General features: G+C 43.0%; 1 protein-coding gene across 7 annotated transcripts in view; it reads left to right on the forward strand.

The window, feature by feature from the left end:
- Positions 1-22,629, forward strand: part of CADPS2 (calcium dependent secretion activator 2) — a 707,505-nt gene that overhangs the window by 443,368 nt on the left and 241,508 nt on the right. For 5 of the 7 annotated variants that reach the window (XM_056573788.1, XM_056573791.1, XM_056573789.1 and 2 more), the window contains exons 17-18: positions 776-793; positions 16,855-16,958. In XM_056573788.1, the coding sequence (XP_056429763.1) occupies positions 776-793; positions 16,855-16,958 (122 nt within the window). The remainder of the gene's footprint in view (positions 1-775; positions 794-16,854; positions 16,959-22,629) is intronic. The other 2 variants (XM_056573793.1, XM_056573794.1) reach the window with 1 other exon arrangement.

Raw genomic sequence — 22,629 nt, forward strand, 5'->3', positions numbered from 1 at the left:
CTAAGCATGTCCATTACTGTCTGGCAAGTATGTACTAAAATCACCTTATGGTGGATAACCCCTTTAACAGCATTTAAAGATATGTTTTAGAGCAGACCCATAGACCATAGACAAGATTTGACCTGTCTAATTCACATGTATTGGAAATGTTACTGAGCATTTTCTGTGACCTTTTCAGAGGCAATTTCATAGGAAGATGGAAGCTGAGCTTCAGCTATTGTAAATGGTCTCTTATCTATTTACTGTTGTCACCTCTCAGTGTACTATTATCTTTGAGGAGAGGAAGGGCACTGCTGGGAATCGTTCCATACAGAACAGGACATTTCATCTTAGTTTTAGGCCTAGTGGCCAGGATATAAACTGCAAGATATTAGGATTAACATAAAAACATTATTAAAAATGATTTCAAAGTATTATTAACATGTAACTGATTTAAACAGTAGGCCATTTTCTGATGACGCATTCCCTTTGAGGCCAACTATAATTTATATGCATTACATTACTTTATTTAAATTTGGAAAATATGAAATGTTTGTGCTAAGAAATATTATGTTAAAAATATTACCTTTGGACTGGAGGTTTAAAAAAAAAGTTCTTACAAAACACTATCACCAGGTACAATTGAACCTGTCACTGTATAATAGAAAGCTTGACTAAAGATGTTTAAAACACTTCCTAGCAGGTCTGTATCTTTTAATCTTTTAACCATTTTATTCCTGCATTCTGCCTCTTCCTAATTACTTTCTTTGTTTTTGTTCTCCCTTCCTTTGTACAGCAGCAGAAAAGGAATCAGGTGACAATTACACTTTGTTTAAGCATGTGTTGTGTGCTTTAAAATGTAGATCTTGTGTTTTTGCCTAGGCTTTGTGCAAATTATTTGATTCCTTGTAATTTTACTGTTGTAAATTAAAAGGTTTTTCCATGTTTTTATTTATTCATGCCTTCCTCTCAGGATAGGCTATCAATATCTTGTTAGTGGGATGACAACTAGAGATGAGCAAACTTACAGTAAATTTGATTTGTCACGAACTTCTGGGCACGGCAGTTGATGACTTTTCCTGCGTAAATTAGTCCAGCTTTCAGGTGCTCCGATGGGCTGAAAAAGGAGGATACAGTCCTAGGAGACTCTTTCCTAGGAATGTATCCACCTTTTCCAGCCCACCGGAGCACCTGAAAGCTGAACTAATTCACGCAGGATAAGGCATCAACTGCCGAGCAGAGAAGTTTGTGACTAATCAAATTTACTGTAAGTTTGCTCATCTCTAATGACAACACCTGGCTCCCCGCCAATCAGCTGTTTTTTGCCAGCTGCAACACCCAGAGAAAGAAGCCGAAAGAAAACAGCTCCGTACATTGTGTAGTGGTTGTGCTTGGTTATTGCAGTTCAGCTCCCACTGGAGTAATCGGCCTGATCAGAAATTGATGGACTATCCTAAAGTCCTGGAAAACTCAAATGCTAAGTTAGCATTTGATTTTGTTTTATTTATCTTGATTTATCTTAAGAGTAAGGTTTTAATTAAAAGGGGCAATATAAAATGGTACAATGGACCATTAATGAACCTTCATTTTGTCTATTAATAGCTTTAGGGTACAATATCAGGAAAGTCCTATGTGCTGTGCATATATGCTAGAAATCAATTGGCAACTCATTGTTTAACTATGTTGAATCTGCTTCACTATGGTAGACATATGTTTATATGGCCAGATATGCTACAGATTTTTCACCCATATTTGCTGGCAGAAAATGAATAGTATATTACAGTAGCAACGAAGTGGATAACATATTAAAAAGTGAGGAAATTGACTCTTCATTGTTTACTAGGCGCAGCAACATTTTTTTTTTTTAAGAGTGATAATTGGTTTAGTGATCTAATTTTTTTGTCTTTTTGTGTTCATTAACTTTTTTTTAACCAAACCCTTAGGCATTCTCAGTCATTAAATGTACTATATTCCCATGTCATTATTAACCTTGCTTTTTTAAGTTGTATTTTTTGTAGTTACAGAGTATGCTTCTTCCTTCTCACCTTTAAAGTGGTTCCTTATTCTAATTGTCTGGGCATTAAATGGCTAAAATGTCACAGTAGGTGACTGAGTTGTAACTTAGTGCAATACATTATCTATAACGACGTGTGTCCATTAAAATCCACATCCTTTAAAATATCTATGCAGCAGATGCCTAATTGAAAGGTATTTTATGTAGTAATGTTATGCTTTGCTATACTAGAACTAAAAGAAAAATAGCCAGCACAACTACCTAATACACGGGTGCATGCTGCTGTGGCAAATACAGAGTATACAAAAAAGAAGGTTGCAGCAGCACTCTTGGTCAAAAAATGAAGGCTCTTAGCGCACTTTTTGATCAAATTGTGTCCCCCATCCACCACGCAGAGGTGGCCTCATTTTGGATGGGACCCTAACACTCATTACACACACCTCTGCTTGGCATATGGCCTCTGATTGGGTGACATGCTGGATCCAATATCAATTTATAAAACCTCCTGTGAACAGGGAGGCATGCACAACTACAGAGGGTGCCACTCCCCATGAAATTGTACAGCAAAAACAAAAAGAAAAATAGCCAGCACAACTACCTAATACACAGTGCACTCTGCTGTGGGAGTTGTAGTTTTGCAACATCTGGAAGTCCACAGGTTGGAGACCACTGGCGTAGAGGGAGTTCCAGCGCCGGCGGCCCCCAACAAAGAGGTGGAGGGCAGTGCTTGCGGGTGACATATGTGAGTAGTATCCCGCTGGGCTAATAATTGGGGGGGGGGAGCAGAACAGCGCTGGCGGCTTACCTGATTTGGGGGGGAAGCAGAACAGTGCTGGCGGGTAACATGATTTGGGGGGGGGGGGTGAAAGAAATACCATTTTATACCGTGGAACCGCCATAAGTTACAAAAATACTGTGATACACATATTTGGTCATACCACCCAGCTCTAATGGGGGACATGTTTTGATCAAGAAGTGAGCCTCCATTTTTTGACCAAGAGTGCTGCTGCAACCTTTTTTGTTTTTTGTTTACTAGAACTGCAAGGTTGATAATTCATAGCTTTTAAAGTAAGCTATAATCTCAGAGAAGGAATAGACATTAGTTAACCTGAAAACTATGTTGTTTTTAAGTTCAGTATATTGTACTGATTCATGTCTTAATATATCTTCATAGGAGTTAAAGCTCTAGTTTTCTTATGAGAACTGAAAATCCACTGCAATCCACTGTCTTCTGGGGGGACATTTATCAAAGCATTTAGTAGTTTTGTTTTTTTTTTGCTTAAAATTGTCGCTAAATTGTCGCACGTGGGCCTATGCTCTTTTTTCTGCGACTATTTGCTTGATCAGTGTCCTAAGCAAAAAATAAAAATCTGATTTTTGACTTGCAGTGGTTAGAGATTTATCTAGTACGAAAGTCGCAAAAAGGTCGCATCGCATGAAAAAAGCTACTAAATTTACTCCAGTTCAGACATGGAGCAGAAAAAGCCACTACCAAAGCAAAAAAAGAAAAATTGGTTACGTGAAAGAAATTTATCAACAGGCTGAAAGCAGTTGATAAGTCGCACATAAGCAGAAAAATTGTAAAAAATAAAAACTAAAAAAAGAATACATAAGCAAACATTGATAAATGTCCCCCCTGGTTGCCACAGTCACTGCAGTGAGAAGCTTAGAAATGGACTGCATAATATTATAATTAAGTTCAACGTATTACAGAGTACATTTAAGGAAAATAGTCTGTTCACCTGCACTAAACCAAATACACTGGGTTATAGTGCAGGTGAACCTGAGAGAAAAAAAAGGTTTTACCTACTAAAATTGGTCCAGGCGTCTCTGAGATAGCCCCCATGCTAGTGTGCAAATTACCTCATTTACACAATGGAGATGGGGGCTGGCTTGCTGAGCTTCCCTGCTTCCATCCTCTTTCCTTAGCTATGCCTGCCCTTCTTGTAAATATTAAGAATTCTTCACTCTCACATCCTAGGGATGTGAGAGCCTGTGCCCACATGAGCGTCCAGCTATCCTGACAGGGCGCATGCGCCGCTCCCTCATCTTCACTCTTATGGGGTAATGAATTGATCGTGAAGAATTATGAATATTCAATAGATTGTCAGGCCTAGCTGAGCAAAGAGGACAGGCAAGGAAGCTCGACAAGCCAGGTTTCATCTCCATTGTACAGAGGAGGTAATTTACATGCTAGCAACATGGACTATATCAGACTTGCATGGTGGCTATATTTTAGAGATGCCTGACCAATTTTAGAATGTAAAACATTTATTTACTCAGGTTTACCCACACTATAACCCACTTTTTGGGGTTTAGTGCAAGTGAACAGGCTGACCATTTCCCTTCAAGGACAAAAGCTCCCTCCAAGGGTGGCTAAAAGCAGACAAAAATGTTTTATGTAAAGGGATATTCCCATCTCAACTAACATAGGTAAACTTGTAGGGCACGTCAAGTTAAAAGTTTTTGCCAATACACTCATTTAACAAATTTACCTCCCCGGATATTCCTGCTCCTTTCTTCCCTTTGTTGATAGCTTGTTGCCTGGGTTACATACCACCACTTCAATCTATAAGAGGTTATTGTGGTGTGTATGTGGTATGTGTAATATATATATATATATATATATATATATATATATATATTTCATACATTCATATCCATATGAACATGATGGCAAAATATGTGCAAAAATCATTAATTTTGATCCAAAACACAGAATAAAAACAATTAATAGGTAGCATGTATCGTAAAAATAGGTAGCATGTATTGTAAAAATAGTACCAATAAAAAAGAACAGTTTATCCCGCTAAAAAAATAAGCCCTCACACAATGCGGTCGGATGAAAAGATTTTACTAATGGGGCTTGGTTATTAAGGTAAAAACAGGCTGCATCCTGAAGGAATTAACAACTATAGATGTCTTCGCACAATTTTTATTTTTATTGTTGATTTGTTTCCTAAATGTTAGATTAAGCATCTTTTTATAATATATTCTTCATTAGAAATGTCACACTCATGCAGACTTTCTGATCTCTCAGTGTTCAAGATACCAGAAGGGGAGAGTCATGGGGCAGTTACATACCAGCTCAGATAGTAGTCCAAGGGAAGAGAAACCTTAGAGGAAATACTGGAAAAAGAAATTAGATCAGCTATAAGTCACTCTGCATGGGATAATAATATAGGCTAAGAACAAGTGTTCAGAGATATTAGACCTCAAACAGCACATTTTAGAGGCTGTAGAAGGAAAGGGATGCAAAGTGTTTAATAAAGACCAATTATACAACAAAATGGCCCCTAGGGGGTCAAAAAAACCTCTATGTAACATGTTTCACACTAAATATTAAAACAACTTTTATTGTGAACAAATCAATAACGTGAGGAACAAAAAGTACTAAAATCACAACTCCACTGCACTCATAGATGTCTGTTGTGGGTGGGACTACCCTATTTATTAGATCTGTGTAATGGACTTAGTTAGATCTCATATTGTGTAGGATCCCTGAGATGACAATTCCGAGTCACTCAGAGGATGTTACCTATTACAAAAGTCACAGTAGTCTCAGTTGAACCACTTATGAATGTGGCATTACTATGATCTTGAATCTCCCCACAAGGGGGTATTGGGGAGGTCCCAAACCTCAGCGCCAACCACCTGCCGTGCACTGCAGGTGTGTGCTATACAGTTGAATTTATTTGGCAAACTTGGAAAGACATGGCTTACAGTGGAGTTGCTAATTAAAATACAAAGCTGTCACCCCCACCAGGTTTCGCCACTTTTGTGGCTTTATCAAGGAGACAAACTGACAGCAATGAGTGCCAAAGCTAAAGTGAGCCTTTTTATATGGTGCCTTTCTGAGTGTTTAGCACCATAAACCAAACTTGTTCCCGATTGCTTAGGACCAATCTCTACAATGCTTTCAAACCTATTCCAACCAATTATTATTCATTATGCTGGCCATGGTGTTCATATGCCAATCCAAATGCCGGTTATAGATGATGTCACACGCCAGGGGAGGTAACTGTCCACTTGGCATTGAAGCCAGAGGGACCAATCAGTGTCCAGAAACGCATACCTGCCTCCTGTTGTATTTACGTCTGTGCACTTCCTAATAAAGACCAATGTCAAAACATTTTCTTTTCAAAGCAGGTTCAACAACAACAAAGACGTGGTTTCAAATGGCTGGAGGTGCTCAACCCCAAATGCAGTTGTGCATTTATACTGGGGGAGCAGATCCTGCCCTTGTGGTCCATTGCTAGGGGCAATCCCTAGCATAAAAATGCATACAATGGGGGATGCCTGCAGCAGACTACAAATGCCACAATAGAATCCTACACCAGATAAACAGTGTGAATGTGTAACATTTAAAATAATACAGGAATTTAGATGCACTTCTTTGGTTGATGTAAACAATGACAGTGGCTAACCCTCAACACTGATGTTAAAATTGAGACATTAGCCAGTATATCCTTGTATGAAGGACATACCTGAGCCCGCACATAAACGCCAAGGTTTCTCAAGTGGCACTGGACCTAACACCAGTGTTAGGTCTCGTGCCACTTGAGAAACCTTGTGGCATTTAAACCTTGTGGAATTTAAATGTATCCTTGCCCTCACTTAGAATTTGCATTCTTGTGTTCACAATTGTCTCACGGTCATTAACCCTTAATTTGTTTGTATCTTTAAAGGCCCAGATAACCTTTCTATTTACTTTTTTGTTTTTGATTTTCAAGACAAAGTTGAAAGAAAGCTGAGCAGTCATGTCTAATGATCATTACAGTGTTAGGAAATAAAGAGCAGTTTCCTTGCCATTATTTGGTATACATAGAGACTTAGAGAGGTGTGCATATAGCACAGCTGGCAACCAAAGTCATATAAGTCATATGCATTCAACAATATAATTTGACTATTGTCATAACCTTCCCTATGTATGCTGCTTTTCAGTATCCCACAGCTTTTTCTGTTAATAAGGAAGTATTCTTGGAATGTAACCTATTATAGTGGCAGTTTCTAATTACTGAAGGGGAAGCGCTGAAAAGGAATGAAATATATACATGGCTTTTGTATAAATGACCTTGGAAAAAATTTAATATTTCAGGCTGGAATAGCTACTATAACTGTTATAGCCATTATCTATCTGTTAAAATTCTTTGTAAGAAATACATTCTGCCAACATGAGTCATTAAAGGGGTACTCCTGCCCTTATACATCTTATCCCCTATCCAAAGGCTAGGGGATAAGATGTGTGATCATTGGGGTCCCGCCGCTGGGGACCCCCACAATCTTATTCCGCACCCGCCTTTGTGAGCTCTCCGCAGCACTGGGGGCTCCGAGTGTGAAGCGTGACGACCACGGGGCCTGAGTATCATGATGTCATGCCCCGCCCCCTCAAGGCAAGTCTATGGGAGGGGGCGTGACTGCCGCGATTATACTCCTTACACTGGGGTGCCGCGGGCTCTGGAGGGGAAAACTTTTTAAAAAAAAATGTTTTATTTCCCATCCTGGTGGAAGCTTCATTGCAGCGATGGCACTTCCCCGCCATCCCGCGTACCTTACAGTGCACATTCCAACGCACAGGTGAGGGGTTTGGGAGCGGGGATTTTTTATGAAAACGGCACAAGGGATGGGGATTGAATTCTAAGCAGAGGAGGGGTTGAATGAAAGCAGGGGCAGAAGCAGGGGGGTTGAATGAAAGCAGGGGCAGAAGCAGGGGGGGTTGAATGAAAGCAGGAGCAGAAGCAGTGAGGTTTGAATGAAAGCGGGCAGAAGCAAGGGGGGGTTGAATGAGAGCAGGGGCAGAAGCAAGGGGGGGTTGAATGAGAGCAGGGGCAGAAGCAAGGGGGGTTTGAAAGAAAGGAGGGGCAGAAGCTGGGGGGGTTAAATGAAAGCAGGGGCAGAAGCAGGAGGGGTGGTTTGAATAAAAGCAGGGGCAGAAGCAGGGGTTTGAACGAAAGCGGGGGGATTTGAATGGAAGCAGAGGCAGAATCGGTGGGGTGAATGGAATCAGGGGAAGGAGTGGTGGGTTGAATGGAAGGAGGGGCAGGAGTGGTGGGTTGAATGGAAGCAGGGGAAGGAGTGGTGGGTTGAATGGAAGGAGGGGCAGGAGTGGTGGGTTGAATGGAAGCAGGGGCAGGAGCGGTGGGTTGAATGGAAGCAGGGGCAGGAGCGGTGGGGTGAATGGAAGCAGGGGCAGGAGCGGTGGGGTGAATGGAAGCAGGGGCAGGAACGGTGGGGTGAATGGAAGCAGGGACAGGAGGCTGAATGGAAGGAGGGGCAGGAGCAGGGGGGTTGAATGAAAGCAGGGGCAGAAGCAGGTGGGGGGGTTGAATGATAGCAGAGTGGGATTGAATGAAAGCAGGGGCAGAAGCGGGGGGGGGGGGTTGAATGAAAGCAGGGGCAGAAGCGGGGGGGTTGAATGAAAGCAGGGGCAGAAGCAGGGGGTTGAATGAAAGCAGGCTCAGAAGCAGGGGGGTTGAATGAAAGCAGGGGCAGGAGCAGGAGGGGTTGAATGAAAGGAGGGGCAGAAGCAAGGGGGAGCGGTTGAATGAAAGCAGGGGCAGAAGCAAGGGGGAGCGGTTGAATAAAAGCAGGGGCAGAAGCAGGGGGGAGCGGTTGAATGAAAGCAGGGGCAGAAGCAGGGGGGAGGGGTTGAATGAAAGCAGGGGCAGAAGCAGGGGGGAGGGGTTGAATTAAAGCAGAGACAGAAGCAGGGGGAGGGGTTGAATGAAAGCAGGGGCAGAAGCAGGGGGGAGGGGTTGAATGAAAGCAGGGGCAGAAGCAAGGGGGAGGGGTTGAATGAAAGCAGGGGCAGAAGCAAGGGGGAGGGGTTGAATGAAAGCATGGGCAGAAGCGGGGGGTTGAATGAAAGCAGGGGCAGAAGCGGGGGGTTTGAATGAAAGCAGGAGCATATGCAGGGGGGGTTGAATGAAAGCAGGGAAGGTTTGAAAGCAGGGGGGGGGTTTGAATGAAAGCAGGAGCTGTGGTGTGAATGGAAGCAGGGGCAGAAGCAGTGGGGTGAATGGAAGCAGGAGCGGTGGGGTGACTGGAAACAGGGGCAGGAGCGGTGGGGTGAATAGAAGCAGGAGCAGGGGGCTGAATGGAAGGAGCGGTAGGAGCAGGGGGTGAATGGAAGCAGGGTTTTTTATGAAAATGGCACAAGGGAAGGGGTTTGAATGTGAGCAGGGGCAGAAGCAGGGGGTTTGAATAAACGGGCAGGGGGATTTGAATAGAAACGGGCAGGGGAGATTTGAATGGAAGCAGGGGTGGGTGGCTGCGGGTGAATGGAATCAGTGGCAGGGCTGGATGGGTGGCTGCAGGGTGAATGAAAGCAGTGGGTGGCTAAAGGGGTGAATGGAATCAGTGGGAGGGGTGGATGGGTGGCTGAGGGGTGAATGGAATCAGTGGGAGGGGTGGATGGGTGGCTGCAGGGTGAATGAAAGCAGTGGGTGGCTGAGGGGTGAATGGAAGCAGTGGCAGGGTGGATGGGGGGTGAATGGAAGCATTGGCGGGGGGGGAATGGAGGCTAGGAGGCTGGAAGCAATGTGGGTGGGTGGCTGGAGGCATTTGGGTGGGAGGCTGAAGGCAAAAAGGTGTGGATGGGTGGCTGGAGGCATTGTGGCCCACATTTATCATTGTCTTTAGACTGTTTCTTTTTTTTTTTTGTCTAAAAAAGGAGCAAGCAGGGTTTTTTGCGCCTTTTTTTGCCCATTTTTGTTTACACATTTCTGCTAATTTTTTTGTTGCAATCCACTGAATTTGGCAATAGACATGATATGGAAGGGTTTATCAACGGCGCCTTTTTGGGAAAAGGAGCAAAAAAGGCGCAAAGCCACTGAAAAGTCTCTAAAACTACACCAGCCCAGACATGGTGTAGCTTTTTGGTGTATTTGAAGAGAGAAATTTCACAAAATGTGACCTGCAGAAAGTTTATCAAATGCTCTTTAACTATTTAATACATTTGGTGCTCCTACACATTACCAGCACACAAAAAAAAGGTTTAAAAAATGCTTCACTTACACTTCAATGATAAATGTGGGCCTGTGTGTGGCTGCTGGTGGCATTGGCCCACATTTATCATTGTCTTTAGACTGTTTTTTGTGTCTAAAAAGGGGCAAAAAAAAGGAGCAAGCAGGGTTTTTTGCGCCTTTTTTTGCCCCTTTTTGTTTACACGTTTCTGCTGATTTTGAGTTGCAATCCACTGATTTTGGCAATACACATGATATGGACGGGTTTTATGAACTGCGCCTTTTTGTGAAAAGGAGCAAAAAAGGCGCAAAGCCACTGAAAAGTCTCTAAAACTACACCAGCCCAGACATGGTATACCTTTTTAGTGTATGTGAAGACAGAAATTTCAGAAAATGTGACCTGCACAAAATGTATCAATTGCTCTTTGACCATTTAATAAATTTGGTGCTCCTACACATTACCAGCACAAAAAAAAGGTGTAAAAAAATGCTTCACTTTACACTACAATGATAAATGTGGGCCATTATGTGCATGTGTGGGGCTGCTGGGGGCACTGTATGTGTGAGAGGCTGCTGGGGGCACTGTGTGCATGTGTGAGGCTGCTGGGGGCATTATGTGCATGTGTCAGGCTGCTGGGGGAATTGTGTGCATGTGTCAGGCTGCTGAAGGCATTGTGTGTGTGTGTGTCAGGCTGGGTTCACACTACGCTTTTCAACCACGGTACCCGCATACGTTTTCTATCAAAAACCGTATGGGAAATAAACGGATGGAACAGTATGGGAAAAAGTAAACCGTATGCGTTTTTAAACAGTATACTGTTTTTAAAAGTGCATACTGTTCCGTCCGTTTTTATAGAAAAAAAACATAAGTTTTTGAAAATTTTGTCCATTTTTAATGGGAGGGGTCTTGGGTGGGGACTTTAGGATTCAAATGCGCATGTGCAAAGTAAAAACGTATACGTTTTTCCCGTATGGAACTGTATACATTTGCGTTTCCCATTGACGTCCATGTTAAAAAAAAACGTATGCGGTTGCAGTACGGTTTTTAAACCGGAGTCTAAACCGTGCTTGACCACGATTTTGTCTCCGGTTTAAAAACCGTACTGCAACCGGGCACTGCTGGGGGCTTTGCATGTGAGGCTGCTGGGGGCATTGTGTGTGAGGCTGCTGGGGGCATTGCATGTGAGGCTGCTGGGGGCATTGCGTGTGAAGCTGCTGGGGGCATTGCGTGTGAAGCTGCTGGGGGCATTGCGTTTGAAGCTGCTGGGGGCATTGCGGGTGAGGCTGCTGGAGGCATTGCGGGTGAGGCTGCTGGGGGCATTGCGGGTGAGGCTGCTGGGGGCATTGCGGGTGAGGCTGCTGGGGGCATTGCGAGTGAGGCTGCTGGAGACATTGCGGGTGAGGCTGCTGGGGGCATTGCGTGTGAAGCTGCTGGGGGCATTGCGTGTGAGGCTGCTGGGGGCATTGTGTATGTGTGTGAGGCTGCTGGGGGCATTGCGTGTGAGGCTGCTGGGGGCATTGCGTGTGAGGCTGCTGGGGGCATTGCGGGTGAGGCTGCTGGAGGCATTGCGGGTGAGGCTGCTGGAGGCATTGCGTGTGAGGCTGCTGGGGGCATTGCGTGTGAGGCTGCTGGGGGCATTGCGTGTGAGGCTGCTGGGGGCATTCCGTGTGAGGCTGCTGGGGGCATTCCGTGTGAGGCTGCTGGGGGCATTGTGTGTGAGGCTGCTGGGGGCATTGTGTGTGAGGCTGCTGGGGGCATTGTGTATGTGTGTGAGGCTGCTGGGGGCATTGTGTATGTGTGTGAGGCTGCTGGGGGCATTGCGTGTGAGGCTGCTGGGGGCATTGTGTATGTGAGTGAGGCTGCTGGGGGCATTGCGTATGTGTGTGAGGCTGCTGGGGGCATTGCGTGTGAGGCTGCTGGGGGCATTGTATATGTGTGTGAAGCTGCTGGGGGCATTGCGTATGTGTGTGAGGCTGCTGGGGGCATTGCATGTGAGGCTGCTGGGGGCATTGTGTATGTGTGTGAGGCTGCTGGGGGCATTGCGTATGTGTGTGAGGCTGCTGGGGGCATTGCGTGTGAGGCTGCTGGGGGCATTGTGTATGTGTGTGAGGCTGCTGGGGGCATTGCGTATGTGTGTGAGGCTGCTGGGGGCATTGCGTATGAGGCTGCTGCGGGCATTGTGTGTGTGGCTGCTGGAGGCACTGTTTGAGACTGGATGTATTTGTATGTGTGAGGCTGCTGGAGGCACTGTGTGTGTGTGAGTGAGACTGCATGTATTTGTGGGGAAAAAAGATAGGATGATGCTGGAAAAGTACGGAGCCTAATATATATATATATATATTTTTTTTTAAGGTTCTGTGGTGAAGAGTTGTGACAGGAAGAATCCACCATCATCGTTCTGGGCCAGATGGAAAAGAAAAGTGAACGACTCGGATCAAAGAAGACATCACCTGTGAGTCCTGCATATAGCAGCACTGCAATCTACATAGCTAACAGATATATAGGTGATGTGTATTGGTTCTTTTTAGCCATTTTTTCGAGTCGATGATGATGATTTTTATGAGTTGAATATAATTCGGTAGGGGTGCATGCAAATTTTTTTTTGCAAGGGGTGCCCTGAGCAGAAAAAGGTCGGGAACCACTGGGATAGTGGATAAGATGTATTAGGGCTGGAGTGCACCTTTAATGTACAAACATCTAGCATTTACCAGTGTGTGTTCTTTGACATTACAGCTGACACTAGAAAATTGACAATATTGTTTTTTATCTTTTCTAAAGTCCTAATATAGTGCAATGTGAATACATTTTACCTTTGATAATTTTTGGTGTGTAAGAGCACAATAATTTTAGGAATCTGTTTCCTTTGTATCTTTCTGTTTAACCATTTTATTTTATTTTGTTATTGAAATCCTGCATGTTTTTAATTTTGCCAGAATATTTTTAAAATCTTTTAATTTAAGTTTTTATAAATATTATACAAACAGCGCCCAAGAGGGCTAGGCAATAGAACACCATACAAGGTGTGAAAGTTTAAGAAACAAAAGCAGAGCACAGTAATATACCATACAACAACCAAATAACTAAATAACTTATGCATGACTGCCGTAAGAGAGGGTGACATCAAAGAAATAAGTATCTTATTTTAAAGGAGCAATAAGTAAGTATTCGTGCCTTAGACTGAATTTGTCCCCCAGCAAGAATTAGCTAGAAATCCCAAGTCTGCCAGATATTAATTACTTAATTTTTCCATTTCTTTCCCTATGCTTTAACCCCTTGGGGACGGAGCCCATTATGACCCTAAGGACGGGAGCATTTTTTTCAAATCTGACCTCTAGCACTTTAAGCATTAATAACTCTGGGATGCTTTTACTTATAAATTTGATTCCGAGATAGTTTTTTCGTGAAATATTCTACTTTGTTATTGGCAAATTTCCGTCGATACTTGCATCATTTCTTGGTGAAAAATTCAAAAATTTCAGGAAAAATTTGAAAATTTAGCATTTTTCTAACTTTGAAGCTCTCTGCTTGTAAGGAAAAGGGACATGTCAAATAAATTACATATTGATTAACATATACAGTATGTTAACTTTATGTTGGCATCATAAAGTTTACATGTTTTTACTTTTTGTAGACATCATAGGGCTTCAAAGTATAGCAGCAATTTTAAATTTTTTCATGAAAATTGCCCACCAAATGCCCCCCAAAATTTGTAACCCAATTTCTCTCAAGTAAGGAAATACCTCATATGTGGATGTAAATTGCTCTATGGGTGCACTAGAGGGCTCAGAAGGGAAGGAGCAACATTGGGCTTTTGGAGAGCGAATTTTGCTGAAATGGTTTTTTGGAGGGCATGTCGCATTTAGGAAGCACTGTGATGCCAGAACAGTAAAAAAAAACATATGGCACACTATTTTGGAAACTACACCCTCAAGGAACGTAACAAGGGGTAAAGTAAGCCTTAACACCCCATAGGTGATTGACAAACTTGCGTTAAAGTGGGACGTAAAAATAAAAAATTAATTTTTTTTCAATAAAATGCTGGTGTTACCCCAAATGTTTCATTTTTACAAGGAGAATAAGCCCCCAAAAATTTGTAACCCCATTTATTCTGAGTATGGAAATACTTTTGGAGAGAGAATTTGGTTGGAATGGAAGTTGGAGGCCATGTGCGTTTACAAAGCTCCCATGGTGCCAGAACCGTGGAACCATCCCCCCCCCCCCATGTGACCCCATTTTGGAAACTACACCCCTCACAGAATGTAATAAAGGGTACAGTCAGCATTTACACCCCACTGGCGTTTGACAGATCTTTGGAACAGTGGGCTGTGCAAGTGATACATTTTATTTTTCATTTTTACGGACAAATGTTCAAAAAAATCTGTCAGATACCTGTGGGGTGTAAATGCTTGTTACATTCCGTGAAGGGTGTAGTTTCCAAAATGGGGTCACATCCACTGTTCTGGCACCATGGGGCTTTGTAAATGCACATAGCCTTCAATTCCAGCCTAATGCTCTCTCCAAAATCCCAATGGCGCTCCTTCTCTTCTGAGCCCTGTAGTGCACCGCAGAGCACTTTACGTCCACGTCGTCCACATTCCTTGTGAAAATGAAAAATTCAGGGTAACACCAGCATTTCAGGGGGGAAAAAACAATTTTTTTAATTTCATGTCCAACTTTAATGAAAATTTGTCAAAGACCTGTGGGGTGTTAAGACTCACTATATTTTGGGGGTCTTTTTCTCCTTTTACCTCTTGTGAAAATGAAAAGTATAGGGCAACATCAGCATGTGAGTGTAACAATGTTTTTGTTTTTTTTACACAAACATGCTGGTGTAGCCCCTAACTTTTCCTTTTCATAAGGGGTAAAAGGAGAAAAATCCCCCCAAAATTTGTAATGCAATTTCTCCTGAGTACGGAAATACCCCATATGTGGCACTAAACTGTTGCCTTGAAATACAACAGGGCTCTGAAGTTAGAGAGCGCCTTGTGCATTTGAGGCCTAAATTCGGAATTTGCAATAGGGGCGGACCCGAATACAAGGATGGGGCTTGTCTCCCACAAAACCCCACGGCAGTGTTTCCCATACAGGGTGCATCCAGCTGTTGCAAAACTCCCAGCTTGCCAGGACAGTCAATGGCTGTCCGGCAATACTGAGAGTTGTTGTTTTACAACAGCTGGAGGCTCTGTTTAGGAAACACTGCTGTATGAGACGTTTTTCATCTTAATGGGGGGGGTGGGGTGTAAGGGTGTGTATATAGTGTTTTACTTTTTTATTTTGTGTAGGTGTAGGGTACATTCACACAGGGATTGACAGTGAGTTTTCCGCTGGGAGTTTGAGCTGCGGTGGAAAATTTGCTGCAGATCAAACTTGTAGAAAGAAACCCACTGTAAACCCCTGCCTGTGTGAATGTACCCTGTACATTCACATGGATTGGGGGGGGCGCCCCTTACCTTCAGCTGTTGCAAAACTACAACTCCCACCATGCACAGACAGACTGAACATGCTGGGAGTTGTAGTTTTGCAACAGCTGTAGGAACACTGGTGGGAAACAACTGAGTTAGGAAACAGACACTAGCTCAGTGATTCCAACCCGTGTGCCTCCAGCTGTTGCAAAACTACAACTCCCAGCATGCACTGACACCCGAAAGGCATGCTAGGAGTTGTAGTTATGCAACAACTGGGCAAGAATAGTTTGGAGACCGCTAAGTATTGGTCTCCAAGCTGTAGCCCTCCAGATATTGCAAAACTACAACTCAAAGCATGGCCAGACTTTCCAGGCATGCTGGGAGTTGTAGTTTTGCAACATATGGAGGGCCACAGTTTGGAGAACACTACACAGTGGTCTCCAAACTGTGACCCTTCAGATGTTGCAAAAATACAACTCCCAACAGTCTGTCTGGGCAAGCTGGGAGTTGTAGTTTTGCAACTTTTAGATGGTCACAGGGAAGATCACTTATCATCAATCTTCACTGCAGACTCCTCCACAGCCGCACTTTGCCTCCTCTTCCTGCTGCCCGATGTCTCTGCTGCCACCGCCACTGCTCCGGTAAACCGGCCCCCCGCTCTGCCCGGACTTCAATCGGTGGGCAGAGTGGGGAAATGAACTTTAACACACCCCCCCGCCCCCAACTGCAATTGGTCGGTCAGTCCTGATCGACCAATGGCAGGGGATAAGAGGTGGTGGCACCCCTGCCAATCTCGCTCCTATCCTTTAGAATGGTCGGAGCTTATTTTCCGGTATTGCAGATTATTGTGGCCCGGAATTGCAGATTTTCAGCTATCGCCGACATGGGGTGGTCTCAAGACATATGGAGGGCTTACAGTACCAGGATGCGAGGCGTACCTGTACGCCCTCCGTCCCTAACAGGTTAAACAAAAACATAATTTGAAGTAAATATCTTATAATGTATAATTTTTTTTATCTTTTTAAAAAGAAAACAATAGTAATTTATTGCTAAGAACTGCTCTTCGAAATGTAAATTTATGAAAGTTGAGATAAGTTGAAAACCAATTGTAAACATGGTCATAAATACTGAAGTGCTGATTTTAAGATAGGACTGCAAACTAACCTGTTATAAGAAGTTTTCCCATGTTGCCAAGCATGATGCAAGAATGTATCCAAACAGTTATAAGCTACCATAGAAGCATTTTTTTTATAGATTTGTAAGTGAAATGTATCTAATGTTGTTCTTGTTGATAAAAGTTTGCAAGAAGTCATAAGTTTTCTTCCCAGTCATCAGTTTCCTGCAAGTTAGTGATTGATATGTAGTGTACAAGTAGGAACCTAAATTTTATACGTAAGTTTAAGATTGTTGTTTTCCAAATATCACTGGAAAGTTACCATTTATATGTCATTGTATTTAATATAAAAAATGTACTACTGTTTTGTCATTCAGAGACTATGAATCAAGAAGATCCTTCAAAGATACTATGTGATGTGCTTCATCTAGCCGAGCTGTGCATTGAGGTACTACAACAAAATGAGGAGCATCATTCGGAGGTAAGACAATTGTACATTGACTATTAGTTTTCAGTTATATTGATCTGAAAGAATATTGCCATTGTATATTATTTGCATGCTCTATAAAATATTTTATGTATTTTACTGAGTGAGATGTAGAAAATGTATCTAGAACAAACAGAGGAATTAAAAACATCTGGCTTAACTCAAATTTTCTTTTTTTTTTTTTACCTTGCACCTCCTGCCATGTGTGAACATGTTCTTGAAATTTAATTTGATATTACAGAAACATATTTCTGTAAAATATGAAAATAACTCCCAAAGGGATATGTTCTCCTTAAGAAGTATCACCGTCAACTTTTTGCGTTAGGAATATATATCCTGATTTTTTTTTTTTCATAAAGGCATAACAGAAAATTTGCATTTAGGTCAACACTGTGTACATACAATAACAGTTGTAAATGCGTAAACGTTGTCCAACACAACATAGCAAAAGAAACTGCACTGTACGGAGCAGCCTAAGGCTATAGTGCAGTCGGAGTGTCTTAATCATTAAGAAACGGGCAACAAGCTCGTACACAGATGAACTACAACTTAATTAAACCCAACTGGGTAAGAAAGTAAAGAAGGAAAAAGAGGGGGAAGGGTAGAAGCAAATAGTAGAGGAGGGTGTGGGAGGGATAGAGAGAGAGAGACGTGCGGGTAGTAGGGGTAAAGAGAATGTGAAGATATCCTGAAGTTTTATGATGATTTATTAACATGACATTTGATAAACTGAACTAATATGTAGAAGGGGTACTAGAGTTGAAGGGGTATTCTCATCTTGAAATTTCACTTTCTCCCCCTCCTCTGGCCTGTTTGCAACTGCCAGAGATGGTCGGAAAGCTGAAAGCAGCCTTAGCGGGAAAGTTTAGATCCCTCTTTAACGTAGGGTCACACATAGCGCAACCACAGCATATTTCACACTGCATTGAAATACCCTGCGGATTCTGCTAGGGTCTAACACACAGAGCTAACCCGCTTCAGTTCTATGTGTGCAGTAAGGTTTGGAGGCGTGTCACAGTCATGTCAGTACACTGGGTCCACCTCCAAACTCTTCATACACAGATCTGAGGCGGGTTAGTCCTGTGTGTCTGCCTCTAGCAGGATCTGCAGCGTATTTTAACGCAGCATGAAATGTGCTGTGTAGCTCACAATTGGAGCCATGAGTTCATGCACCTTGCCCCTTCTAGAGTGATCGTATAAAGGGCCTATTATTGTATAATAATATAATATGTACGGGGATTGCACAATTAATCAGAATTTGCCCATTTATAGTTGAACAATTTTGAAACATTTTTGCTGACATGATGGGGGTGATTCATCAAGACCTGTGCAGAGGAAAAGTTGACCATTTGCCCATAGCAACCAATCAGATTATTTTATTTTTAGAGGCCTTTTAAAAAATGGAAAAAGAGCTCTGATTGGTTGCTATGGGCAACTGGCCGACTTTTCCTCTGTACAAGTTTTGATGAATCTCCCCCTATAGCCTTAAATGTAAACAGACAAAATTAGGAAACAAAAAACAAAGGGGTGCTCCTTTGTGTAGTGTTTAAAGGGGGGTGCAAGCCCTCCACTGCTTCCAAAGTGCTGTACTAACCTTGTAGAGTCATGCAAGAGGACTGCATAACTGTATAAAAAGGCATGAAGAGTTATACATTATGCTACTTAAGAGAGCCTTGATGCCAGACGGGGAAGTGCCAAAATGTATTGCCTATTCCATGGCCTATAAAATAAATGTTGTCCTGTGCAACTGTGGTGGCCAAGGTTACTTGTATTATCCGACTGAAGCACTCATCAAAACCCTATTTTTACTTTCCACTTCAGTTCTATGTTAATAGGCATCTACTAGTTGTTAACAGAGAAGATATAGTAAAAGGAAAAACAAGCTATTTTAAATGCAATCAATATTACAAAAAAACATATGGGGAAGATTTATCAAAACAATTCCAGAGGAAAAGTTGCTGAGTTGCCCATAGCACCCAATCAGATTGCTTCTTTAATTTTTTTTTTATAAGTATTTATAACTTTTATAAGTAAACATAAAAATACATTAAACAGACAGCTCGAGCACAAAGCTCCCCAACCCCCCACCAACAACATGATAATTCAGAGTGAGGCAGTACCACAGGAGTAGGCAGTAAAGGAAATCTGTGGCCGGACTGAGATAAAGACAGCAGACAAACACACACAGACACACTCCCGGAGTAGCCCCCCACTTCCCAGGCCAAGAAAAGTACAATGTCCCTACCCAGGAGAACTCAAATGTTCTGGAGGCACTATCGATTCTCCCAACAGCAACCAGGGCATCCGGACTTTGTCAAATTTCTTGGGGCATTTGCGACTAATATATAGCATCCTATACAACGGTACACTCTTGTTAACTAAATTAAACCACCGTGAGATAGGAGGAGGAGGGGTATCCTTCCAGGCCATAATCAGAATCTTGCAGGAGCAGAACAACAGAAACCGAATGAATAGGCATCTATGTGAGCCCGAAGTCAGATCATTAATAACACCTAATAGACATACAACGGGAAATCACAAAAGGGAACTCCAAGTGATCTGTCAAAAATTGCATCACCTCTCTCCAAAAGGGTTCCACACAAGGGCAACTCCACATAGCATGTAAAAGAGAGCCCACATCTGCACAACACCTGAAACAAGAATCAGAAGAGACACCAATACGGAATAGTTTAACTGGGGTGTAATACAAACTTAGGATTAATCTAACTTGAATAAGCAGATCCCTAGCACTAACCACTGAAGGGTAGTAGGATTTGGTAACTTACTTCCACTGATCTTCTGTCAAATCAGGAATATCTTCCACCCACTTCACAAAAGCCAACTCAAATGGGTCAGGGCCCACCGATTGAAGTAATGCATACGCCTGAGTCAGAGGTCTGGCGAGGTCGGTGGCACACAAAAGCAGCTCCACATCAGAAAAAGCTGGAGTCACATCAAGAGAGCCAAACTGCACCAGCACCGCATGTCTCAACTGGAAGTACTGGAACTGAGCACTCCAAGGGAGACCAAAGCAGTCACCCAAATCATGAAAAGAAGGGAAAGAAGGAAATTCCCCAAACAAATGCATGGTGAACTTGACTCCGTGAGCACTCCAGAAGCCGGCTGCCTCCAACTTCTGCAGGTGCTCAAAATGAGGATTCCCCCACAGAGGTGCTCTAGGAGACATTACCGGCAACGGAAAGCATTTGGAGACCACCGACCATACCTACACAGTACGACAGTGGCTGTTACCTTCTTTAAGCAATTAGGATTTTCAGATCCTTTCCCGGCTTGGGAAGAACCACTATAAGGGCCTGTCTCATGGAGTCAGGAAGCCTCCCAGTCTCCAAAGCCACACCAAAAAGATTCTGTAAAATAGGGATCAGCCGCTCTTCATTTACCCTGTACCAGTCTGCAATCATTCCATCCAATCCCAGGGTTTTTCCTGTCTGTAGGGAAGCAATAGCCAGAGATACCTCCTTAGTGGAAAAAGGAGCATCGAAAGTGGCTGCCTGAGCCATAGTAAAGGGCTAAAGCGGCAGACACCTCAGAAATTACACCAAGCCCTCCAGAACAGCTGACAACTGAGAGGTATTGAGAGTAGAGACCACTTTAAAAGTCCGGAAACACAGTATTAATAGCAATTGGGTCCATCTCCAGTATCCCATTAGCCCCCCTAATACAGGGTATGTACACCACTGGCCTACTCTCTCTAGCCATATATGCCAGTATCCTACCATTTATATCCCCCAAATTCGAAGATGGCTGCCTGCCACCATCCTCTTTTGAATCTTTTCCTTCTGAAGGATCAGGAGAGCTCTTCGGGCCTTCAACCATTGACATTCAGCATCGGGGGATGGGTCCCTTACTACCTCTGCCTCTAAAACCCCAATCTCAACCTGCAACACATTCTCCCTAGCCGAATAAGTCGACCTCTGTCCCGTGACCCCAGCCATAAAGGCCCCCTAACATGCCCCTTATAAGCATCCCATTGTATTAACTTGTCGGTGTGGGACCTATTGTGTTCCCACAAACAATTGTGGGCTTCAAGCAAGGATGTCGTCACCACCTCCTCCCGTAGCCAGGCGGGATGCATCCGCCAGACTTAAGAGGAGTGACGAACCCCCTAGTGGTGTACATGACGTCTCTTACCAGAGGTAGATCAGACGAGGCATATGCCAAATCAATCCTGGAGAACGATTTATGTACTGCTGAATAGAATGAGAATAATGGGTCAAACGGGTGCTTCCAGCACCATACCTCAGTAAGGGACAAAGCTGCGCTCCAGGCATATTAAGTCCAGGAGAGACGGAATCCGCTGCGACGGTACGATTGACACTAGGATCTGGGACCGCATTAAAGTCTCCTATTAGGAGAACTGTATTGTTGGTGCTGGAGATGGACAGCAGTGTCCCCGTTCCGACAGGTAAAATGGATGCTGGTCTGGGAGCCTGGGAGGAAAAACCTTTTAATCCCAAAATCGGGATGCTTGAGAAAGGATGCAGAAGATGTGTTGGACAAAAGATTTCCTAGTTTATTGGACTAAAAATGACAAAGCATTTTGCGAGGGGTCCCTCGCTCCCTCACCTCAGGTCATGGTGACAAACATAAGATCATTACTTTTTTACACATATCAATTTTGAAAAAATGCGTAATAGTGACGTAATCGAACAACCGGAAGTGATGTACTGGCATGGACTTAACCTTTCATTACATGATACATTTAAATAAGATAAAAACTTAATAAAAACAATAATAAGAAACAATAGTAAAAGATGCAGTTATGAGATGATGATAATTAGGATAGTTTGCGCAGCTCATATTGTGTTCATATGTGCACCAGTTAGGAAGCACGTATGTTTTTTATTATTAGGCAGTTCTGAGAATTTGCTTTGTGACAGCTTGCGCTCATGGGATACTTCTTTCTTTTTGTAATGACGTTTGGTTACTTGAGAGCTGAATAGTCTCGTATACACTGGCCCTGCTTTGTTCTGTGCACCAGCCCTGCTATGTACCGAACACGGGAGATGTGTAAGAGTACCTGTAGTGTGTTTATGCAGGTCACGTGGATAAAAGGTGATTGGTCAGGAATGCCGATGTTAATTAATTCCTATAAGGCTGAATGCAGATTGGCTGTGGTATGTTTATGCAGGACACACTGGTGAAGATGATTGGTCGGGAACCTTTATTTACTGGTACAGCATCTCAAGATGATGGTTTTTGGCTAATCCTATGGAGTATGAGTTTTGGGAGGTCACCAGGCAAACTGGTAGGGTCATGCATTTAAATGGTGTATACATTTTGTAACATAATAATCATGACATATTATATTATGCTTCTCTAGATAATGGGTTTTTGCTGATCTTGCACAGTCTAAGCTGATCTTGGTAGATTTATGTGAGAATACGCATGAGGGCTGCGCGAAGTCCCCAGGTGTTTTAAGCAAAAGTGTTATTATAATAGTGGAGCCATACATTTGAAACCTTGTACATTTGAATATGTATTGGATCCTTGCATATTCTTCTGTATTGATTATCTGTAGTTTTGAACTATATATAGATAGATGCTGCCGCTTGGATTATAGCATAAAGGGTACAAGATGATATACCATGGTGATGAGGCAATACTTGTGCCATATGTCATGTGTCATGCCATATAGAGCAAT

This window comes from Hyla sarda, chromosome 4, assembly GCF_029499605.1.
Source record: "Hyla sarda isolate aHylSar1 chromosome 4, aHylSar1.hap1, whole genome shotgun sequence".
In the NCBI taxonomy this organism is placed as follows: Eukaryota; Metazoa; Chordata; class Amphibia; order Anura; family Hylidae; genus Hyla; species Hyla sarda.